At 43.9% G+C, this 20,479-nt stretch overlaps 1 protein-coding gene across 5 annotated transcripts in view; it reads right to left on the reverse strand.

The window, feature by feature from the left end:
- Positions 1-6,381: 6,381 nt before the first annotated feature.
- ESR1 (estrogen receptor 1) overlaps positions 6,382-20,479 on the reverse strand; it is a 268,749-nt gene continuing 254,651 nt past the window's right edge. For 2 of the 5 annotated variants that reach the window (XM_087424944.1, XM_087424943.1), the window contains exons 8-9: positions 16,139-16,322; positions 6,382-12,178 (exon numbers count right to left, since the gene is read on the reverse strand). In XM_087424944.1, coding sequence (XP_087281070.1) covers positions 11,944-12,178; positions 16,139-16,322 — 419 coding nt within the window. In that variant the 3' untranslated portion in view covers positions 6,382-11,943. 5 annotated transcript variants of the gene reach the window in all.

Raw genomic sequence — 20,479 nt, forward strand, 5'->3', positions numbered from 1 at the left:
GTGCCTTTCTTCCCTGGTGCTGGTGCCTCAGATTCACTCTGCTCTACTTCTGCCTTGAAATCTGCTCCTACTCAACAACCTCCCTCAGGATTCTGCCCGCTCAAGCTGGGCTTTGGTGTGGGGCTCCGTCCCTCCCCTGCCCCACCTCCCCCATGGAGTCTGATGTTCAGAATGGGAAACTGATATGGGAATGAAGGAAGGATCTGGATGTTTATAAAGTCTTTTTTGTCCAAGTCTTATTAACAAGGTTCTACCTATAGCAGAGACTCCGGAGCGAAAACACCAGGGCTCCAAGCCCAGCTTTTCCTAGCTGGTAACCTAAGTTACTTAACCTTTCTCTTCCCCACTTTCTTCCTCTGTAAAATGGGATAATAATGGTACCTACTGCAAGAGGTGGTTATGAGGATTAAATACATCAATGTATGTGCTGTACAGTGCAGACGAGTACTAAGAAACAATTATGCTAACCATTTTGTTACTGTTTCCTCTAGGTTCAAATTGATTTCAGAAATGGCAACTGGGGAGAACTTTCCAGATCTTCTTACCACACTCATTTTTAAGCTTTTTTGGGAGGAGAAAGGCTCTTAGAATCTTGAAAGCCCTACTGGTAGCTCTGGAATCAGCCAGCACGAATAGAGATGTATCCGCTGGGCTTGTGCATTTCCAGGCCCTCCCACCGTCCTTGCCAGGTGGGATTCCCTCAGGGCATCACCTCTGGACTCTTGCTCTCTTCTTAGCTGGATGGGGAGGAGGGGACTTGGCCTGACCATGCCTGACAAAGTTCGGCAAGCCACAGCCTGTGGCCTGTTTTCGTAGGCCTCAATCTAAGAATGGGTTTTATATTTTTAAAAGGTTGTAAAACAAAAATAGACAAACGAAAAATGTTTGCAGGCCACATTAAGTAAGACACTTACTCTCTGGCCCTTTACAGAAAAAGTTTGCTGACATGCAAGATAGAGTTGCCCAAGACAAACACCATTAGTGGCCAAGCTGCTGTAGGTGTGACCCTGGAGCCTTTCAGATTCCCTTCTCCTGACGAGACTTCTCAGAATGACATCCTTGCTGCGTCACCGCCGCACTTGATCAACTCCACCACACCTCAGTCTGGCTGCCATTGGGGTTCTTCCCCTGAAAACACTTCTATGGCACCCATGAAGAATTTCTTTCCTCTTTTCTTCCTCCCTCCTTCCCTCCCTGCCTTCCTTTCTCCCTCCTTCTCTCAAGCTTTTTGTTGGATTTTGTTGGGGGCGGGGTGGTGCCAAGGCTTTAGTGTTTGTGGTCGGAATGGAAATGGCATCTTCTCTCATGAGTAATAGGCACAGCGGGTTCTGCAAATCCTTTGGCCTCTCAGAGACTGCGTGTTCGTGTCCTAGTTGGGGCGCCTGCCAGGGCAGCGATCCTTGCTGTTCCCTCAGCTGTGGGTGCTGACATCAGACAGGCGAGTGTTCTGGCTCTTCTACAGAGCTTCCTTCTCAGGGCTGGGTACTTCGTATTGGCAAAGAGAGCACACACGGGGCTCCCCAGCACCCAGCAGAATGGGAAGTATGGGACCAAGATGGTGACATAGTTTGGCAGGTGATAAACCTTGTTTGTTCAGGGTTTTGGATCCTTTTTATTGGTTTGATGAGGTCCCGGCACATTTCCCTGGGGGCTTCATCAAGCAGTTTCGTCTCTTGGTGGCTTTTGTGGGACCCCAGAGGCCTACACAGCGCTGGCAGCCACTGAGCGCTTGAGTCTCCAATCTCACAGAGGGGTGGGTGCCTGGGGAATGGAAGGACTCACCTGTCAGGACACTTGATTGGAAATGCCACACAGGACATTTGAAAGGGCATCTCTTTTATCTTTCTGCTCTAAGCAGTCAAAGAAAATAAATGAAAAATATCCATATTGCTTTCAGCTCTCTGATATAGGCTTTCCATTATTTTTTAAACCTAGGCCAAGGCTTAGCAGTTTTTTCAGAGGAAGAAGAAAGCCACCTTGGGTCCTGTCCTTCCAGTGTCCAGGTCTTTCTACTTCCTCAACCCAGGTTCTCGTGATCCTGGGCTAGAAGCAGTTGTTACCAATGTTGCCAAGTAATGAAAACAAGATTCTCTATCCAAACCTCTTGTCTTTTCATAAACCTGCTAATGCTTTTCCTTATACACATTTTTTTAGGATTCGAGAATGTATTGGGTGGCAAGGATTGTTAAAGGGGGGTTTTAAATATTTAATAATAAATTCAAAGATAAATGAATGGATCATTTGCTCTAGTTTGTAATCCATTCTCAGTGAAGCATCTAGCAGCTCCAGAAGCTCTTCAACCCTTCCCTTCATTTTGAAGGATATGCTTCCCTTGATGTGGTTGACCCCTAGAAACCCATCTGCACTGGTGTCCTCGAGGGACTGGGATGACAGGCACAGCAGCTCCCAGAGGCGGTGACAGGATCCTCTCCTGCTGACTATACCTTCCCCCTGTCCTTCCCCCCTCCCCTCCAACCTGTGGTCTGGGGACCTGGATATTGACACATGCTCTTTCTGGTAGTAAATGTGGAAATACTCAGAAAGCTTTACAGCTTAAACTCCATTGAGCCTGGGGTGAACTCAAGAATTCAATTAGCCCATGAGAATGTTTACCAGCTCACAAACCTTTCATTGGCCTTTCTCACAATTATCAATCTCTCAATGGAAAGGCATCTGATGACAGGTTGCAGTGCTGCAGAAAGGCCTAGTGGTGCCCTGTGTCTGGAACATCACCCAGAGTGCTGTCTATCCCTCAGCCTCAGGGTCACTGGCTCTTGGCAAAGGGTGCAGAGTCAGCCACTTTGGAGTTCCTGCCCCTGCTGCTCACTCCCTGGCCACTGAGGTTTTCCCACCCAGTTTCAAAATCACTTTTGAAAATGTTTGCCCCAATGTTTCCTTGCTCCAGTGTTTTGTTTTGTTTTTTTTTTCTTTTCCACTTTTACCTAGTTAGGATGAAAGCTATTATTTTGTTGGTTCTAAACAGATACTAAGTGCCTTGGCCAGCGGCCGTGGTCCTGTTCCTGGGCTGTGACGTAGGAACTAGTGTTGTAGCAAGAGGAGGAGCCTGGCCCAGGTACTGTCACCTCTGAAACAAGCCCTGCAGCTAGTGAGGGCGCCACTGCCTCAGACTTCAGGGTCTCAGGTCATCAGCTAGAAATAGAGGTCCTCCTGGTCCCAAGGAACAAAGGAAAATCACTTCTCAGCTCACCAGCCACTCCTGCAGACACCAGGGGCAGGAAAGGTGCCTGGTATGAACGACCTCAGAAACCAAGAGCCAGGGACGATAGCAGAAGAAGTGCATCTCAAGCTTTCCCACACAAGGGCCACCCACGAGGAAGAGAAGTGAACACATTTCTCCAGAACTTGAGGGGCATAGCATTAAGCATCCTGCCCAGAGTGCCATATTTCTTTGAAGAGTCACATTTTGCCTTAAAAGTTCATGTCACTTTGTCTTTCTACTCATAAAATGTGAAAGCTTGTTGAAATACAAAATTAACACTCCCTCTGGTCTTGAGGACAATTTCATACGTACTCTGCAACTTTAAGGAACCCCCAGGAAGCTCAAACCCCAGTTTAAGAAGTGCCAGTCACATTTGCAGTCAGGAGGCACCTGCCATTCATGAGATTTCTGATCCTGGGCACCTTGCTTAACTGTGTTAATCATCAGTTTCCTCATCTGTAAAGTAAGGATAATAATATATCTATCCTCACATTGTAGCCGGAAGGATTACGTGGAAAAATTTATATAAAGCTAGTACCTGGCGTACCTGATGAAGACCAATAAATAGTCCTTTTGTGTGTATAAGTGTGCATGTATTGTGACTCAGGGTTGAAAGGAAAGTCAAAGATCATTCCATCTGCTGAGAGAACCTCTTCAACATTTTTGTTTAGAGCTTATCCAGTCCATGCAGAGGTGCCTCCATTTGCAGGCAACTCACTCCACCCGTACCTTCAACCAGGTGTCCCAGATTATCTGTAGGCGGTTCTGTTAGAAAGTGTTCCCTATCTTGAATGAACATCTCTCCCCTGGCTTTAGCTCTACTCTCTTAGTAGTAGTTACAAATATTGCAATTTTAAGCGACCATGAATGTGAACTTAAAACTAGCTTTTTAATGCATATAGTCCAAGCAATAAAAGTTTTGAAAATTTGCTGCCCTAAGGTATATATCTGTATTTTTGGAGAAACAAATTTAAATATGGCAATTCTGAATTTAAATGTCCCCAAAGGCTTATACTATATCACCTTGGAGAATGTGATCTGGAGCTAGTGTGTGAGATGAATCTACCTCCTGCCAGGCAGTCCAACTTTACACACTCCAATGGATAGATTTAAAAGTTCCACAGATTGCTAAACAATCTCCCAAAAGCTTGCTGAGCACTGGAAATTACACAGGGCACATGCAGACAACTCTGTTCCTTGGTATTCCGAGAAGGATATTAAGGGACAGACAGGGTGTGTGCTGGACAGGGGGACTTCCAGCTATGGCCGAGTGAGGAGATTCATAAATCCTTGCTGCAAAAAGCAATTATAAAGATGAGCACAATTGACAAAAACAACCATTTCAGCAGTCTGGAAAGTGACAAAAGGCATACGACAATATGAGATCTATTTATGCTTGAAAAACTGCCAAGCTTTGGGTAAGTACAATGAGAATCTGTGGCATTCTTGCTTTTGGCTGCTCCAATTCCCCTACCCCCCACAGTTTGGTCAGCACCAGAGCAGGGCACATCATAGGGACTGACAGCTTTGCTGCTGTGGCCACAGTCACAGGCAGCTCACTTGATTTTGTGGATGAGCAGGGAAGAGCAAGGCTCTACTAGCTTGAGGTTTTGGCTGTGGTTGTGGCAGCACACTGCTGGCTGAGGTTGCATACATGGGTAGCAGAAACCAGAGAGTGCTCAGGCTATCCATTGGCTGAGGCTAGAAGCCTTACTGGCTCTAGGTATAGGGCAATCTCTCTTCACTAATTGGATAACCACAAAGCTACACAGACACAGGGGCAGCTCTGAAGAAATCAGGCTTAAAAACCAAAACAAGAAAGTAATTTAAGAACCTCGCAGAAACATCAGAGGCCAAATACTGTAGGAGAGACAAATGTCACATCTTTAACCCAGGTAAGTTACCAAAAAAAGAAACAAACAACAGAACACAGCACCAACAGCAACCACCTTAGGAGCAGAATCCAGAGTAACTACATTATAGTGTCTAAAATGTCCAGTTTTTAATAAAAAATTACTAGACATGCAGAGAGACAGGAAAATGTGTCCTATACTCGGGAATAAAAGAGGTCAAAAGAAACTGTTTCTGTGTGTCCCCAGATGTTGGATTTAGCCAATAACGACTTCAAACAGCTACTCTAAGGGTATTAAGACATCTAAAGGAAACCATGTTTAAAGAATTAGAGTATGACAACAATGAATCAACAAATGGGAATTCTCAATAAGAGACAGAAATTATAGGAAAGAAAGAACTCAATTTTTATGCTGTAGCTGAAATAGACAATAACTGAAATGAAAAATTCACCAGAAGTGCTCAACCTCAGATTCAAGATTGCAGATGAAAACAATCAGTTCCCTTGAAGAGAGATAAATAGAAATTACCTTATTTGAAGAAGAGAGAGGGAAAAAGGATTAAAGAAAATTAAACAGACCCTCAGCAAGTTGTGGGACAACATCAGATGTACCAACATGTATGTAATGAGACTCACAGAGGAGAGGGGAGAGATAAAGGGGGAGAAAAATTATTTGAAAAAATAATCGCTGAAATTTCCCAAATTTGATGAAAAACATCAATCTACACATCCAAGAAGCTCAATGAAGTCAAAGTAGGATACATACAAAAAGATCTACACCTAAACACATCATAGTCATGCTGTTTAACAAAGACAAAGAGAAAATCTTGAGAGCAGCAAGAAGTTGACTTATCAGATATGGATGAGCTTCAAAAGGATGGAAGCAATGGAGGCCTTTCTAGAAGGCAGTGGGGTGATGTGCCCACAGTGCTGAAAGAAAAACAAAAGAGTCAACCAAGAATCTTACATCCAGAAAAATCATCCTTCAAAAATGAAAGATGAAATAACTACATTACCAGATCAAGAAAGAGAATGCATTGCTAGTAGACTCGAACTACAAGAAACACTACAGGAATTCCTTCAGGCTGAAAGAAAATGATGCCAGACAGTAACTCAAATCCATAGGAAAAAAATGAATGAAGAGCGCTGAAAATGGTAAATACGTAGATTAATATCAAAAAAGTCTATAAATATACTTTTTCTCATTTCTTATTTTAACTTCTTTAAAAGATATAAAGTTGTACAAGCTGATAAATATAATATTTTATTGTTGGGTTTATAACAGATATAGATGTAATATATATGACAATAATAATAAAAGGAGAAGGGAGAGAATGGAGCTATATTGGAGCAAAGATATTTATTTTATTTTATTAGATTTAACTGAATATTAATCTGAAATAGACTGTGATAGGTTAAGCTGCATACTGTAAGAGCACCCACTAAGAAAATATTTTTAAAATCGGAAAAAAAATCAACAGAAAAATTAAAGTGGTATCCCCAAAATATTTATTCAGTCAAAAAAAAGGAGGAGCCAGGAAGGAGGAAAAAAGGAATGAAAAAGACAGGAGACGTGTACAAAACAGAAACAAAATGGCAAATATACATCCAAACCTATCAATGATTCCATTAAACGTAAATGCTCACGGAGGGTCATAATAATTACAATAATAATAGCTAATACGTATTGAGAGCTTACGATGTGCAGGTCCTATACCAGGCACTTTAGATATTCATCTTTTCTAATTCTCATAATAAAAAATTAATAGCCCTGTGGGGTGGGTATCGTTCTTATTTCCATTTTAGACACCAGGAAACCAAGGAAAATCGAGATCGAAGAACTTGCCCAGGGGTGATAGAACAAGAAAATGAAAGAGCTTCTTGGGATCAAAATGACTCAGATCAAATCAAAATGACTTTAGAGGCGAAGAAACTGAGGCACAGGGAAATTACCTGGCCCGAGGTCACACACTAAATGGTAGAATGAGGATTCAAGCTGATTGATCTGGCTGCAGAGCCTGTCTGCATAGAATGTTGCCTCCCAGTAAGTCGCATTATTTTCCCCTCAATTCATCAGTTAAATCCCAGAGAAAATGGGCGAAAGGGAACATGCAGGTGGCTCTGAAAAGGGAAAGGGGTCCTGAAATGGAAGCTGAGGTGGGATGGGATGGGAATGTACCAGTCATTCCTGCTTTACCTTCGTGATGGGGGAGCGTTTGTGAGCGGCTCATGTAAATTTCAGATCATTCATTCATCTGTTCACTTGTTCATTCATAAATACCTACTCTCAAGCTTCCTTCTTCTTCCACACAGGGAAGAGGTTGAGATTAAGGATTAGAAAACTACCATTTTAATGAGCACCTCATATAATCCTCACAATAGCCTGTGAAGTAAGTGTGACTATCACCATTTTGTTGATGAAGAAGCGGAGACTCTGCAAACTTCATTGCCAGTGGTCACAAAAGTTGTACATGGCAGAGCCAAGTAGTGAGGCTGGGTCTGCCTGACTGCACTGTCCACACATTTCCACCTATGCCTGGGGGGTAGGGAAGGATGGGGACAGGGAAGGGGAGGGAGGGGAGCCCTGGCGTCAGACGGAGAGTCAGGATTCACTGTGCTCTGCATGTGCATTTCATCACCTTGATCTTAGGCAGTCAGTGATGAACAATTAGCAAGTGGAGCTTACAAAAAACAAACCTGTTGTCTTTTGTTTAATTCTTTATTTGAACATCAAATTGGTTGAGAAAAGTGTTTAAGGTGCTTGAACATCCCACTGGATTCTTTACTTTTTAAATGTGCAAAAGAGGTTTACAAGTGTGTTTCATGAAACAAAGCAAAGCCGCGACAAAATAGAATCACATCAAGAATAGTATGCTTCAGCAATAGGGCATATTAATCCATCAAAGCACAATTTGGCATTTGAGCCTTTTCCCGTAAAACAAGAGCTCTAGACTGAAGAATATGTTGTGCACAAAAAGCACTGTTTATAAGCTGTGAGAAAGCATAAACTGGCATAATGTCACTTATTAATTCAAGTCTTTGTGACCAATGACCTCTCTGAATGCAAAGGGGTCCATTTCTCAGGCACCTGCTCGTGGGTCTGTATGTTATTTCCGGGGTGCACAGCTCTGTACAAACACACTGAAGATGGGTTTGGCACATGGCAGCATTTACATATTTAAAAAGTTCAGGCACATTTGGATGCAAAAAAAAAAAAAGAATAGAAATTTTTCTTGAATCTCTAAAAGACAGTGCAAAATTGAAGTGCCATAATAGAGGCAGCAATTACTTAGAAAACGATTTTAAATGACTTCGAAAGAGGCCACATTCACTTTAATCTAAATGGAAAAGAAATACAGATAGAAACAGAGTAATCACACTAATGAAAAGGTGGATATTTGGGGCCACAGTTAAATTCATTTGCTCCAGTTGAGAGTAAGTTTTCAGGGAGTTCACCTAGGAAGTGTGCAGTGTAATCTGGATCATCTTCCCAAGACTTGTACCAAAGAGAATCATGGTGGCCTCATAAGCTACTGCATGTTTCCTGAAGCAGATTTACCTGTTTTAATGGTAGACATTCCTACAGTCCCAGTGATCATTCCCAATATCCACAGTCCATCTCAGAGTTGGTTGGAAAGTATGAAAATAGGAAGAGATTTGGAATTGGTTTCATGTAGGGTAGTCTAAACCAATGGCCTAAATCAATGGCTGTTTCAGTGTATAAGATTTTAATGCAAGACACCTTAATGTGATGGAAAGTAAATTATTAGTAAGCCCCTTATTTGTTCAGCCCCCAAGAGACATGGGATATGTCATGGTTACATACTTGCAAGGTTAATAGGCAAATCTAATCAAAGACTGCACTTCCTTAGGGGCTGGACTTTGCAACCTACACAGGGCCCTCTCTTTGGATGAACTAGCCTCTCCGATTGTCGTATGGCAGCATTTCAGAATCATTATAGCAAGCCTAGAACTACGCAATGGCTAAGAGAAACACAAACCACAAGCTATTCTTTGGACTATACTTCACATACCACATGTTCTTCCCTAGAACTCAAGCTGCCATTTTGGAAATGGCTGTCAGACAGAGCTAATTATTTGTGGTTTACAGGACAGAAGTGGAATTCTGAATCCTGGTGGGTACCCTAGATGCCAGTATTGGTCTGCCTCAAATATTTTCAAGATTCATATTACTATATTTCCCATTCTCCAAATTCCTAAACCCACTTCCCCATGCTACCCCACCCCCCAGGTAGATCATGTCTTTCAAACTCTAAATTGCCTCTGAGTTGGGGAAAAAACACAGCATGTTCCCTACACCCAACATCAAGAACCTCAGTTGCAAAGTGTCAGCTGTCCATTAGTGGCACTCCAAATAAGAATAAAAAGAGATTTCTAAAATTATTTGAAACTCCTGGGCTAACATTCCAACCATCTGGTATTCCCTGCCCATTTCAAATGTAGTAGTATCTTAACATGAATACAAACACGTTAGAGGAATAATGTAAAACCCTCCACTGTATTATTGTTTGGATTTAGCTGGTATTATATCATCTATAGTCCTAAAATTTTTTTTGTTTCTTTTTATTTTTTTAAAAGAAAATCTAAGTATAAACATTAAAAAGAACCCACTGACCCATTAGCTACTGTCCAAAAATATTACTACTGATATTTTGGTTAAGCAAAATTAGCTGCCCTGAATAATTTTCCTTTTCAGGCATAATCTCTGCTACATATGATTGTCTATCATTCAATATCCAACAATAGGCAACTGGATTAGTGCTATTTTGTCTACCGTGGATATAAAAGTTGATATGAAATGTGATCTTCATTTAAATGAATAATCACCAGGCCTTAGGCATCAACGACTGCATACAAAAAAATCTAAATATTTTTCGTTGGTTTTGCATGTTAACCCAGTCAAATCAAATCCAGAACAGAATTATTACATTCAGTTGTCTAATAAACAAGCATTGCAATTTCAAAAAATATATATTATACTATATAAGGTGCTTCTTAAACAAAAACAACATAAGAATTATGTTTTAAACATATTCTTAACGCAGCTATACATAAAATTGTCCCCAAATTTAGATGCACATGTATGAAAAACTTTTTTTTTTTTTTTGCCCTCCCAGGTTCCCAGTCCTTTGGTGACCACTTACTGGGCAATCAGAAATGAATGCGATCTACTTTTTGAAACTGACATCCCAAGAGAAGCCCGAGAAACTTCGCTGGGTTGTTGGCTAACGCATCGCCTCTCAATGGGGTTCAACTTACAGACAATGAGGTCACCAGAAGAAAGCAAACCTTCTTTGGCCCGGGGAAGGCTGCCCTCTGGCTGGAGTGAGCCTTTCCTTTTTAGCCTAGAGGTCAAAGGATTCCTGTGGCCTAATGCTAGTCTTGCTAGCCTGGCTTACAAAGTTTAGAGAAAGGAGCTCTGGGGGATGTTGTTTTATGTTTTTTTGTTTTCCCAAGGCCAAACTCTGATTTTTGGATGAGCTCGAAACAACCAAGGGCGTGCCCCAAGCGGCCTGAGTAGGGAGCACTCCTAAGCTTGCTCTCCTCCCTGGCCCTACAGTGCGCTGGGCCCACTGTAGGAAGGCAGCTGTCTGCTGCTGCTTCCATTCAGGGCCATGCCGGGAAATGAAGAGGAAAACTGCCCCGTGGATCCCAGGGCAGCCCCACAGTGCAATATGGGGTCTGCCAGGAGCCATCCCTGGTAGATGCAGCCTCTGGCAGGGCCGCCCTGAGCCTCAGTTTTGTCCAGTTTCTACCCTGCTTTCCTCCTTGTTCTCTAGTACCTACAATAATCATGCCCATTTACTATTTAGCCCTAAAAGTGTCACCAGGGTGCCCGCTCATTTAAACTACCCTTGGTCATAGGCTGGGCACTACACATGGCTAATTCACCTCCAGTGTAAGTTACACACCAGGAAGATTCAAGTAGAGCGCCCTCTGCTGATAAGTGTGAGACCACACCAGAACCGGTCCTGAAGCCAATTCACTGCCAAGTCCTGGGGGTTTTCTTTTATAAAACAAAAACAAAAAACAAGAATTTATCCCTCACAGGGAAACTGGTCTATGTGGAGTTGACATAACTGGGATCAACAGCTGTTTTTATAGGGCCATGGGAAGCAAGAATTAACTGGAACCCATGATCCCGCACATAGTGCTCATAAAAGCCAACGGAAGAACATTCAGCAAATCTAAAGGTGCAGTGTATTAAGTTGACAAAGTCTTGACAATCAGGGAATCTTCCTTCCCTCTGTGCATCTTGTATTCCTATAGGGGAAATGAATAGACAATCACCAGATATTCTGTTACAGCCATGCAACTGAGCAAAAGCTTTAAGATATTACTTTAATAAAATAATGTATTACTATAGGAATACAAGAGGATGATATAATAAACCCTTGACCTAGCGTTCTCCAAGTCAGCAATTAAAGGAGCCACTTTTGATTCTTTCCTGTGGCTTATTCTTAGATTCATTAAAAAGTGCTTCACAGCGGTGAAATGCCCACTCTACAGGGCTGGGTCACAGCCAGTAGCTTAAATGCACAGAGTCATCTGAGCCCCAGCTCATAGACTGAGTTCAGTCGTGAAAAGCTCTAGGAATCCTCACGCTTAGTAATATAACAGAGACAGAAAGCTGTTACAAAGAATTTAGCCCTGGAATCCCTTTGGCTGTTCCCAAAAGAAGGCGTGCCACTAAGAACTGAGCAAGCAAATGTATGGCCACTCATATTAGAAAGCCAGAGTGGCGGATGCATGCTGGAGTGTGTGCAAGAGCAGAATTCTGCTAGAGTGAGGCATGACATGGATAAAACATGGCAGGGATTCTCAGAACCTTGGGGGAGCCGAGGAGCTCTCAGATTGTGTTGGGGAAACCCTCCGCCTCCCCGGCGATGTAATATGTTTGCAAGGAATGTGATGAAGTTGAGCCAGTGGTGGCTAGCTGGCTTTGGTTTGTCTCCTCCATGGGTATGTCCCCGTGGTTGGCTGGGGCGTGCAGGCGGTGGGCATCCAGCATCTCCAGCAGCAGGTCGTAGAGGGGCACCACATTCTTGCACTTCATGTTGTACAGATGCTCCATGCCTTTGTTACTGTGGGTGGGAAGACATAGAGAGGACCACTTTAGACCATTGCAAGCCCCAGGACTGCTGAACCCCTAGGAAGGGAAGTAAGAAAAACTCCAAAGACACTTTTATGCCAATCTTTCTTTCTTCCTGTTTAAAGAGTCATTTAGGATTTCACATGTGGGTGACTTCCTTCCACTGACTCCAATGAAACCCTATTTCCCTCTATCACCATTACATCTAAAAAGAGAGCAAATGAGATATACAGACAAGTAGGGGGGAGTTTTTTAAATGTGTAAAACAGTCCAAGAAGTTCCCTTCTTAAAACTTTTGAGGGCTTCCCATTTATCTCAGAATATAATCGAAATTTCTTTCCATGCTCTACAAGGTCCAACTGATGTGGCTTCCACCTACCTCTTGGAGCTCTTCCTGCCTCTCCCCTAACTCATTCCCTTTGGTTACACTGGTTTTTGTGTTGTCCCTTGAAGAAACTAAGCTCCTTCCAGACTCAGGGTATCTGTACTTGCTGTTCCCTCTGCCTGGATGAACTTTTCCCAGCTCTTCAAACGCCACCTCCTCTGAAAGGCCTTCTGCTACCCCAGTGGCAGCGGCCGCAAGTCCGTGAAGCTTCAGCTGCCCTCTTTCACCTTACTCTATTTTCCCTCCAGCACTATGACAACCTGAAATTCTCCTATGTATGTATGTATGTATGTTTATTCTTGCCCCTCCCCAAGCACACAACACACCAACACACACAGTGCAAGTTCCATGAAGGGCCGCAATTTGCTCATCTTGTAGGCCTACAACAGTGGCAAGAACGTGGTAAATGTCCAGAAAATATGGGCTAAGTGGACACAGGAAAATACAGGCAAATGGAATTTCTCCTTTTACCACTTTCCTCCTCTGTCCTCCTCCATCAGCCCAACTCTGCTCTGTCCCCACCACACCGCCAGGAAAAAAAATAGAACAACTATTATCTTGCTTGAAATTTTTTTAAAAAGAATTATGTACCATGAGTAGGCAGGACAAAGAGAATGTCTTAGAAAATATTTGCATTTTCAGTGGGGGAAAAGTCACGAGTTGGAGACATGCCATGAAAACACAGCATCAAAGCTATTCAGGCCTTACAACACAACAGCCTAAATTACCTTCTTGAGTGGTATTTTGGTTTTTTATGTTTTCGTTTTAATTTAAAATGCTGTTAAAGTTAAATGCCCCCTGGATCTGACACTTTCTTGTTCGTGCAACCTAATGAATCACATTTACAGTCGGATGAAATCTGGTGTTAAATTCTCTGAGTAACAACATATGGCTGGGGCCAAGCTTGATAAAACAGAGTTCTGTGATTTAGATTGGCTGAAAGGAGGCGCCAAAATATTATTGTGTGTGTGTGTGTGTGACAGAGAGTGAGAGAGAGAGAGAATGCTTAAAGCTTTCGACAGAATACCAACTTCTCTCCAGCTTTTCACACAATTCAAACAAACTCTAGAGAGCCCTCTCTCAGCGGCTGCCCTCGTCCATGCATTGCCAGTAAAACTAACAAGCCTTGTAAATTTAGTGCAAATATATTTGGTATTAACTAATTAGGCTTGCTAATGCTGACAAGCAGAATGGATTTGAAAATTCAGCAATTCCTACCAACAAATAAAAACCTTCATCTGCAATACATTGTTTCTACAACATCAGTAAAATTCCCAGCTCAGAGTAAAAGCTAATACATTCTTCAAGTGAAAGGTTACTCTCTCAGCCAGGAAATTTGGGAGAGGATATGTTATTCTGATCCATTCCCTGCTTCCCTCTTTATCAAAAGAAACAGATAGGAAAGGCCTAGAAATGTGTACCTTTAATGCAGTCACCTACTCCACCAGCCAATGTGAGTCCCTCATCTGTGACACCGGGAGTTCTGCAGAATCCCTGAGGAAGTCATCATTTGGGAATTTCAAATTTACAGGGTAGAGGAAAACCTCAAATAATTTGTTCATTCGTTCATTTACCCACTCATTCATTCATTCACTCAGTAATAATGTTGTGAGCATATATGACATGTAAGACTTCATATAGGGCACTGTGGGGGATACAAAGAAAGAAAGATACATTTATTTCCTCAAGAAGCTAACAGTTTGCAAGGTTGATTCCAGAAAGGGTGGCACCTGGGACTTTGATGGGACAAACTTCTTGCCATTTGACTCATAGTGTCAAGGTTTGAAGGCCCCTTAAAAATTACTCCAATGCTCTTCAGACACCTTGGCCCCTCCCTTAGAGCCACTAAGAAAAGACATCTCTTTTTCATTCCTAGGGTCCTGGTGTAAGCCCAGGTCATATAGATTTCATCATGCAAGGGTACCTGTCCCTCTAGTGGCATCACTGCCTCTCATTGTTGTGGCCTTTCTAGAGTCAGGAATCCACCCCTTTCTTCATCTCATCCTTGTAGGCTGAGTTCTGTTCATGGGAATGGTATCCACTAAGGCTCTGACCAGCCATATTACATGACTATTTACACGGGAAATGAGGCCACTTTCACCTAGTAGCACAGAGAGGCTCTATTTCCTCTGCTAATGTCCTTGCTTAGCTCCTATAGAAACTATTTATTGAGTAGTTACTATGTGCAAAGCCTTGTGCTAGGAGGTACTGGGAACAGAGAGTAACCAAGCTGGACTGTGGTAACTACCTCACAGAGTTTGCAGTCTAATGGGGCAGAAAGATAATAAAATGGGCAATAAGCATGAGGAAGAACAGGGTGTAAGTCCCAGCTAGGTGTCAAGGGTCTGGAGATGCTTCCTACAAGGAGTGATCTCTAAGCTATGACAGATTAGCTTACTGTTCAGAAATATTCACTCCCCATGCGTCCATGATCCTTGACTTGGGGCTTTATCATGTAACTTGCTTGGCCAATGGAATGTTAGTGGACGTGACTTAACCAAAAGATTAAAATGCACTTGCCCAAACAGTCTTCCTTTCTTGTGCCTCTGCCATCAATATGAGAAGAACATGTCCCAGCTAACCTGTGAGTACAAGGAGGTTGAGAGAGACCTATAGGCCTGCATCTTGAAGCAGTCTCCCAGCTGTGCCCAACCTCCATCAGCGGACCCATAGACATGTGAGTGAGCCCCGCGGAGATAAACAGAGCTGTTGAGCCAATCTGCAGCCTGGAAGAGACCTCCCCCATGACTCATAGCACGGTTGGTTATGGCTAGGCCTCTGACTATGAGGAAGTCCTAGAATGTGAAATAGGAGCTAGGTCATAACAAGTAATATAAGCAAAATAAAGGGGTTTATACTTTCCTCTAAAAGCAATGGGAAGCAATTTCAAAGGTTTAAGTAAGGGAATGACGTGATCAGATTTGATATTAGAATGATCACTTTGGCTCTATTGTGGAGCGTGGATTAGAAAGGATCAAGATTAAAGGTAGAGAGACGTGTTAGGTGGCTGGTGCAGAAATCCAGGAGGAAATCCTGGTGGCTTGGACTAGGGTAATGGCAACGGGGGTGACAAGAAGGGATTTGAGAGGGATGGAGGAGTCAATGTTGACTCTCCATGAGGCTCTGGGCCAAGAGTCTCTCAATTAGGATTTCTAAGTGTAAGTAGGGAGAGTATGACACAGGAACCATAATGGATATGCCCAGTGCCTTCAGAGGATGGGTGTGCTCACAAGCTTCCCTTGACTGGGTGGGACAAAGAGAATGACCAAACATTGCCCTCCCCCCAACCTGCACACTGCACACTCTTCCCCCACGTAAGACCTTGCACATGGTTCAAACTGAGCTTAAATATCACTTCCTCTATGAAGCCTTCTCTGATGCTTGCTCCACACCCCAGACAGATTGAATGTCTCCCTTCTCCATCCTCCCGTAGCATTTATGCTTATTAGGTTCCAGGAAGTGTTCCAAGTGTGTTATCCATAGGCAGGCATCAGCCCTTCCTGGGGCAGCTGGAACATGTATTTGGGGGTTTGCTTTCTTTACGTGATGAACCCCAAGATGCCTTACCTCATGTGCCTGATGTGGGAGAGGATGAGGAGGAGCTGGGCCAGGCGCCGGTGCTGCTGCTGCAGAGTCAGGCCTGCTTTGGCCATCAGATGGATCAAGGTGTCTGTGATCTTGTCCAAGACACGGTGGATATGGTCCTTCTCTTCCAGAGAGTTCAGGGTGTTGGACAGAAATGTGTACACTCCTGAATGTGCAGAGAGAGAGTGAGAGAGAGAAGCTCAAAGAGGATGAGGTCTAGGAGACTAGGAGCGTGCATGGGACATAACACTGAGCCAGCATCTTTACCCTGCACAGCACTGGGGAAGTTTGAGACCCATTTGATCCAAGCAACTATGCAAAATTCCTAATCAATATGCACATCTGGGAGAACTGAGAAACCCATGTGGCCTCCTGTGTGTGAGCCAATATCCAGGACTTGTCATCAAGATTCCCCGGACAGGCACTGTTAGCCTCGGGGCCATAATGGTTACACTAGCCCCCCCCTTCTCTGACAGGTCTGACACCAACACAAACTAACCCATTAATGCTGACGACAACCCCATGAGAGAGGCATTATTGTTCCTTTTCACATGAAGAAACTGAAGGGCAGAGAGATGCATTAACCTTCTAAGATAACTCGACAGGACGGAGCAGAGCTGAGAATAAAGCCCAGCGTGCTGACTCCACATCTGGTCATCATCATGGAGGCTCTCGGGAGACACGCAACACACTTGGTGAGATGCGCAAAGAAAGTGAAAGTGACCTGCTAAGTGATTGACAGGTAATTTTTCCAGGTAGGATTTAATTTGCTGTTATGTTTCAGGTCAAGTTTAGTACTTTTCATCTTCAGCTGAAAGGTTTATGATGGGTGGGTATAGAGGACCTGGGAACTGCTTTTTTTCACGCCAGGCATGTTTTTTCCCCTCTTGCCTTTCTTCCGGTAATAGATCCTACTCCCTGGGCCATAAGTAGACTCAGGACCAAAACTAGACAATCAGGCCACTCTATTCTTCTAGACAGTATTAGCCCTGAACCAGATAATCAGAGCTTTTTCTGGGATTGTGTATAGAAGTTGTGAGACAGAAATTCTTTCCTCTAGGGTTGCTGAGCTGGGAGAATGAGAATATGGGACTTCTAAGTAGTGGCATCTTCCCAGCACATGGAGCTCCCGTCTGCAGAATGGAGCCGAGCAACAACAAGCAAAGATGATAGTTATAAGGGGTGGGGTGTGGGAGGAGGAGGAACGAGAAAAATCCTGGTTACCGTCACAAGGTCCTGGTTCTTACATGTTTTCATTTGACTTTGGAGCTTCCATAGTATTCGTCCCAACACATGAATCCATAAATTCTCTTTTTGCTTAAGATACTGTGAGTTGGGTTTCTGTCACTCGAAACTGAAAGAATCCTGACTATTCCACCAAGTTGTGGGCTCAGCCCAAGGACCAGAGGAAGGTGGGTGATAAAGAAGTGGGAAGTCTTGAAAGCAAGAGGAGGGTTGATGGATCAGTCTTGACTTGGGACCACAAGGACGGATTTTCTATCAAGTAAACACTGCAGAAATAAGCCCCATTCTGCCCAATCATACCATCTTTCAGGGAGCAGATGAGGCAGTATTTTTCTCCAGATGACGTGTACTTAGCAAGTTTTTTTTGGTCTTACCTCTGTTCAGACCACTGGTTCTCTCATAAATATATTTCTTCTCTCCCCCTCCCCGCTGTCCTCACTGGTACCTTCAAGTTAAGGCTCCCAAGTTTATCAGTCCCTGACTTTGTACCGGTAATGTGGTGATGAGTTATTGCTCACACAGCAGCCTGTAGGTTGGGAATGGGGAAAACACCTACACAGAGGAATTCATAGTAAACAGAGTTGTAATTGCCCAGAATGGAAAATGGCTAAGCCTTCAGACAAATACAACAACAACGACAAAACCAGAATGGTCAGGATCTTGGTTTATAAGCAGTTGAACAGAATAATGTAGCTTTTGGTACCCAGAGGCACTTCAAGCCAAAGGAAATAGAGCACAGAATGAGCAAGCAGCAGACAGGCAGTGGGATAAGAAAGAAATTGCTGGATTACTTCACTTATGTTCCAAGTGGGCTGCTGATAGAGAAAGAATGTGTCCATTAGACAAACGGGCAAATGTCCAGTGGCCTTGGGGTTGGCCTGGAGGGAACAGATGGCAGGGAAGGTGTGTGGTGGCTTGGGGTCAGAGGTGGCCACTGCTGAGTCTCCATGACCCTGCCTCTCATCACCCTCTATGTCATTACACACATTCTAGCCTCAGTCTCCCAGAGCCCTGCGTCTGGCTGGATATCCTGGGAAGCTGCCCAGGCCACAGAGCTGAGTTAATTCAACTTGGATGATGTGCTTTATACCAATTTCCTTTTTTGTTACCACCCAGGATGCTGGCCTCATTCACCAATAATCCCGGTCTGGTTCAAGGAAACCACAGACTCAAGGAGCAAACAGCTTCGATGTCCCTGCCTAGGAAGGTGCCACTGGTGCAGCTCTTGCTCCTCCTACCTGTATGCACAGGGTTAGAGAACGTGGTGCTAGAATCCCAGGCATCCCGAGGGCCAGCGTTGCCCTCTGCCCTTTCCAGTGGAGGTGAGAGCCTTGGCACTCAGATTCCAGGGTGCGACGTCGTCTCTTGGGCTGCTGATGCCCCATCTCCTTGGACACGCATGCACACCTAGATCCCTCCCTTCAGCATCATCTCATTGAGCATCCACTGTGTGCACGTACTACTTTATGTGATAAGGATTCCAAGCCTTCTTTTCTTTTAAGTGTTAATGTTTTAAGAGCAGATATTGCCTGTGGAGAAAGAATTTTCTTAGCACCGACTCTCGGGATGCAGGCCATTCTCCAAACAAGCCTGTTTTTCTAGTCCTGTCTTGGCATCAATACAGCTTATCATCTCATCCTTGTCAGCAGATGCTTCCTAGCTGTGCAAATATACTTAGAAATAAAAATACAGTCCTGTTGAAATGCCAATAATTGACAACAGCAGCCATCATCTTTTTGGGCTTTTCTGGCAAAACATGGTCCAGGTTTGCTGCCTGTTGCCCCTAAGGGGCTGTTTGAGAGAAACAACAGAAATCCAAATTCCCAGGATGCGTCAGGTGCTCTGGTAAAAGCAAAACAGGGCTGCTGGTAATTTCCATATCCCAGGTGGTCTCTGCCACTCTGGACGGTGGCACCACTGTTCCCAGCAGCACGGAGCCAGCGATCAGACAGTGAGGGCCTTCAGAAACATTCTTGCAACAAGGCAGGCTTTTGCAACTCTCGAGGCTGCTCCAAATCCCAAAGATGGAAAAAAACAATCTGTATGTCATTATCCAGTCTTGAAGTGTTGTTGGCAAATCTGAGCGTCTACGTATTCCGAATCTTGCAGCCAACACTGGGAGATGTAGGAAGAGTCTGTGGAGCAATCTGGTGGAGCAAATCTGCATGGACACCCCCACATATAAGAGATCTTGATTCAATCTTTCTCACTCTATTGCTCTCACTGGTCCTTGATTCTACTCTCTCTCTCCTTCTCTCATTCTGCTTGAACACGCTCTCTTCCTTTTTCCTTTTTGCCTTCCAACGCCTCTCTACCCCCATCACTTTTCCAGATAAGGGAATCTTCTGGAAGCTGGGGGAACTGCAGTGCACATATGCACATGGCCATGCCCAAAAGGAAGCACTAGCACCACTAGGGGTCCCCAGCATGCCCTGCCATGGACCTCCACTGGGGGGCACATCTAACTGATCCTGGAGAAGTCAGGAATGCTGAGGCCCGAGGCTTACCAGATGCTGGAGGACAAATTCTTCAAACAAGGCCACATTTTTTTCTTTTCCAAAAGGAAGAATGTGACAGCAGGCCCTGGGAGAGTCCTTCAGGCTATGGCCGCTTGACCAAAAAAAAGAGAATGACTCAAAGGAAACAGATAGTGAAGAAAACTCCTTAAGTCCACAGCTGTAAGTGGTCTGCGCCAGAAAGCTGCCACTTAGCTGGGATAAAAAGGAACTTCTCTTTTTATCCTGTTCACTCAGTGATTTATCGGCAGATCAGCCTTTCAGGTTTTCTGCTGCTTCCACAACCAAAGAGCGTGTTTGCTCAGAAGTACCTTCGAGGCTGACAGTTTGTTGAGCGCCACGTTTGTTTTGTGCTTGACCTGTGACTGCTGTTCTTCTCGGGGACAGTATTGTCCCTTGTGGGGTGTTTGGACAGCTTGTGGTTGCTATGGCCACTCAGTGGGAGAGGCTGTGCTGGGTGTCCTACAATGTACTGGACAGTCCCGAACAATGAAGGACTTTTTCTTGAACGTCCTACTGAACTAATCCTACTACAAATAAAACCTTGTAGTGAAAAGTTTTG

This window comes from Ceratotherium simum, chromosome 38 (assembly GCF_057802395.1).
Source record: "Ceratotherium simum simum isolate JZ-2026a chromosome 38, ASM5780239v1, whole genome shotgun sequence".
Lineage (NCBI taxonomy): Eukaryota > Metazoa > Chordata > Mammalia > Perissodactyla > Rhinocerotidae > Ceratotherium > Ceratotherium simum.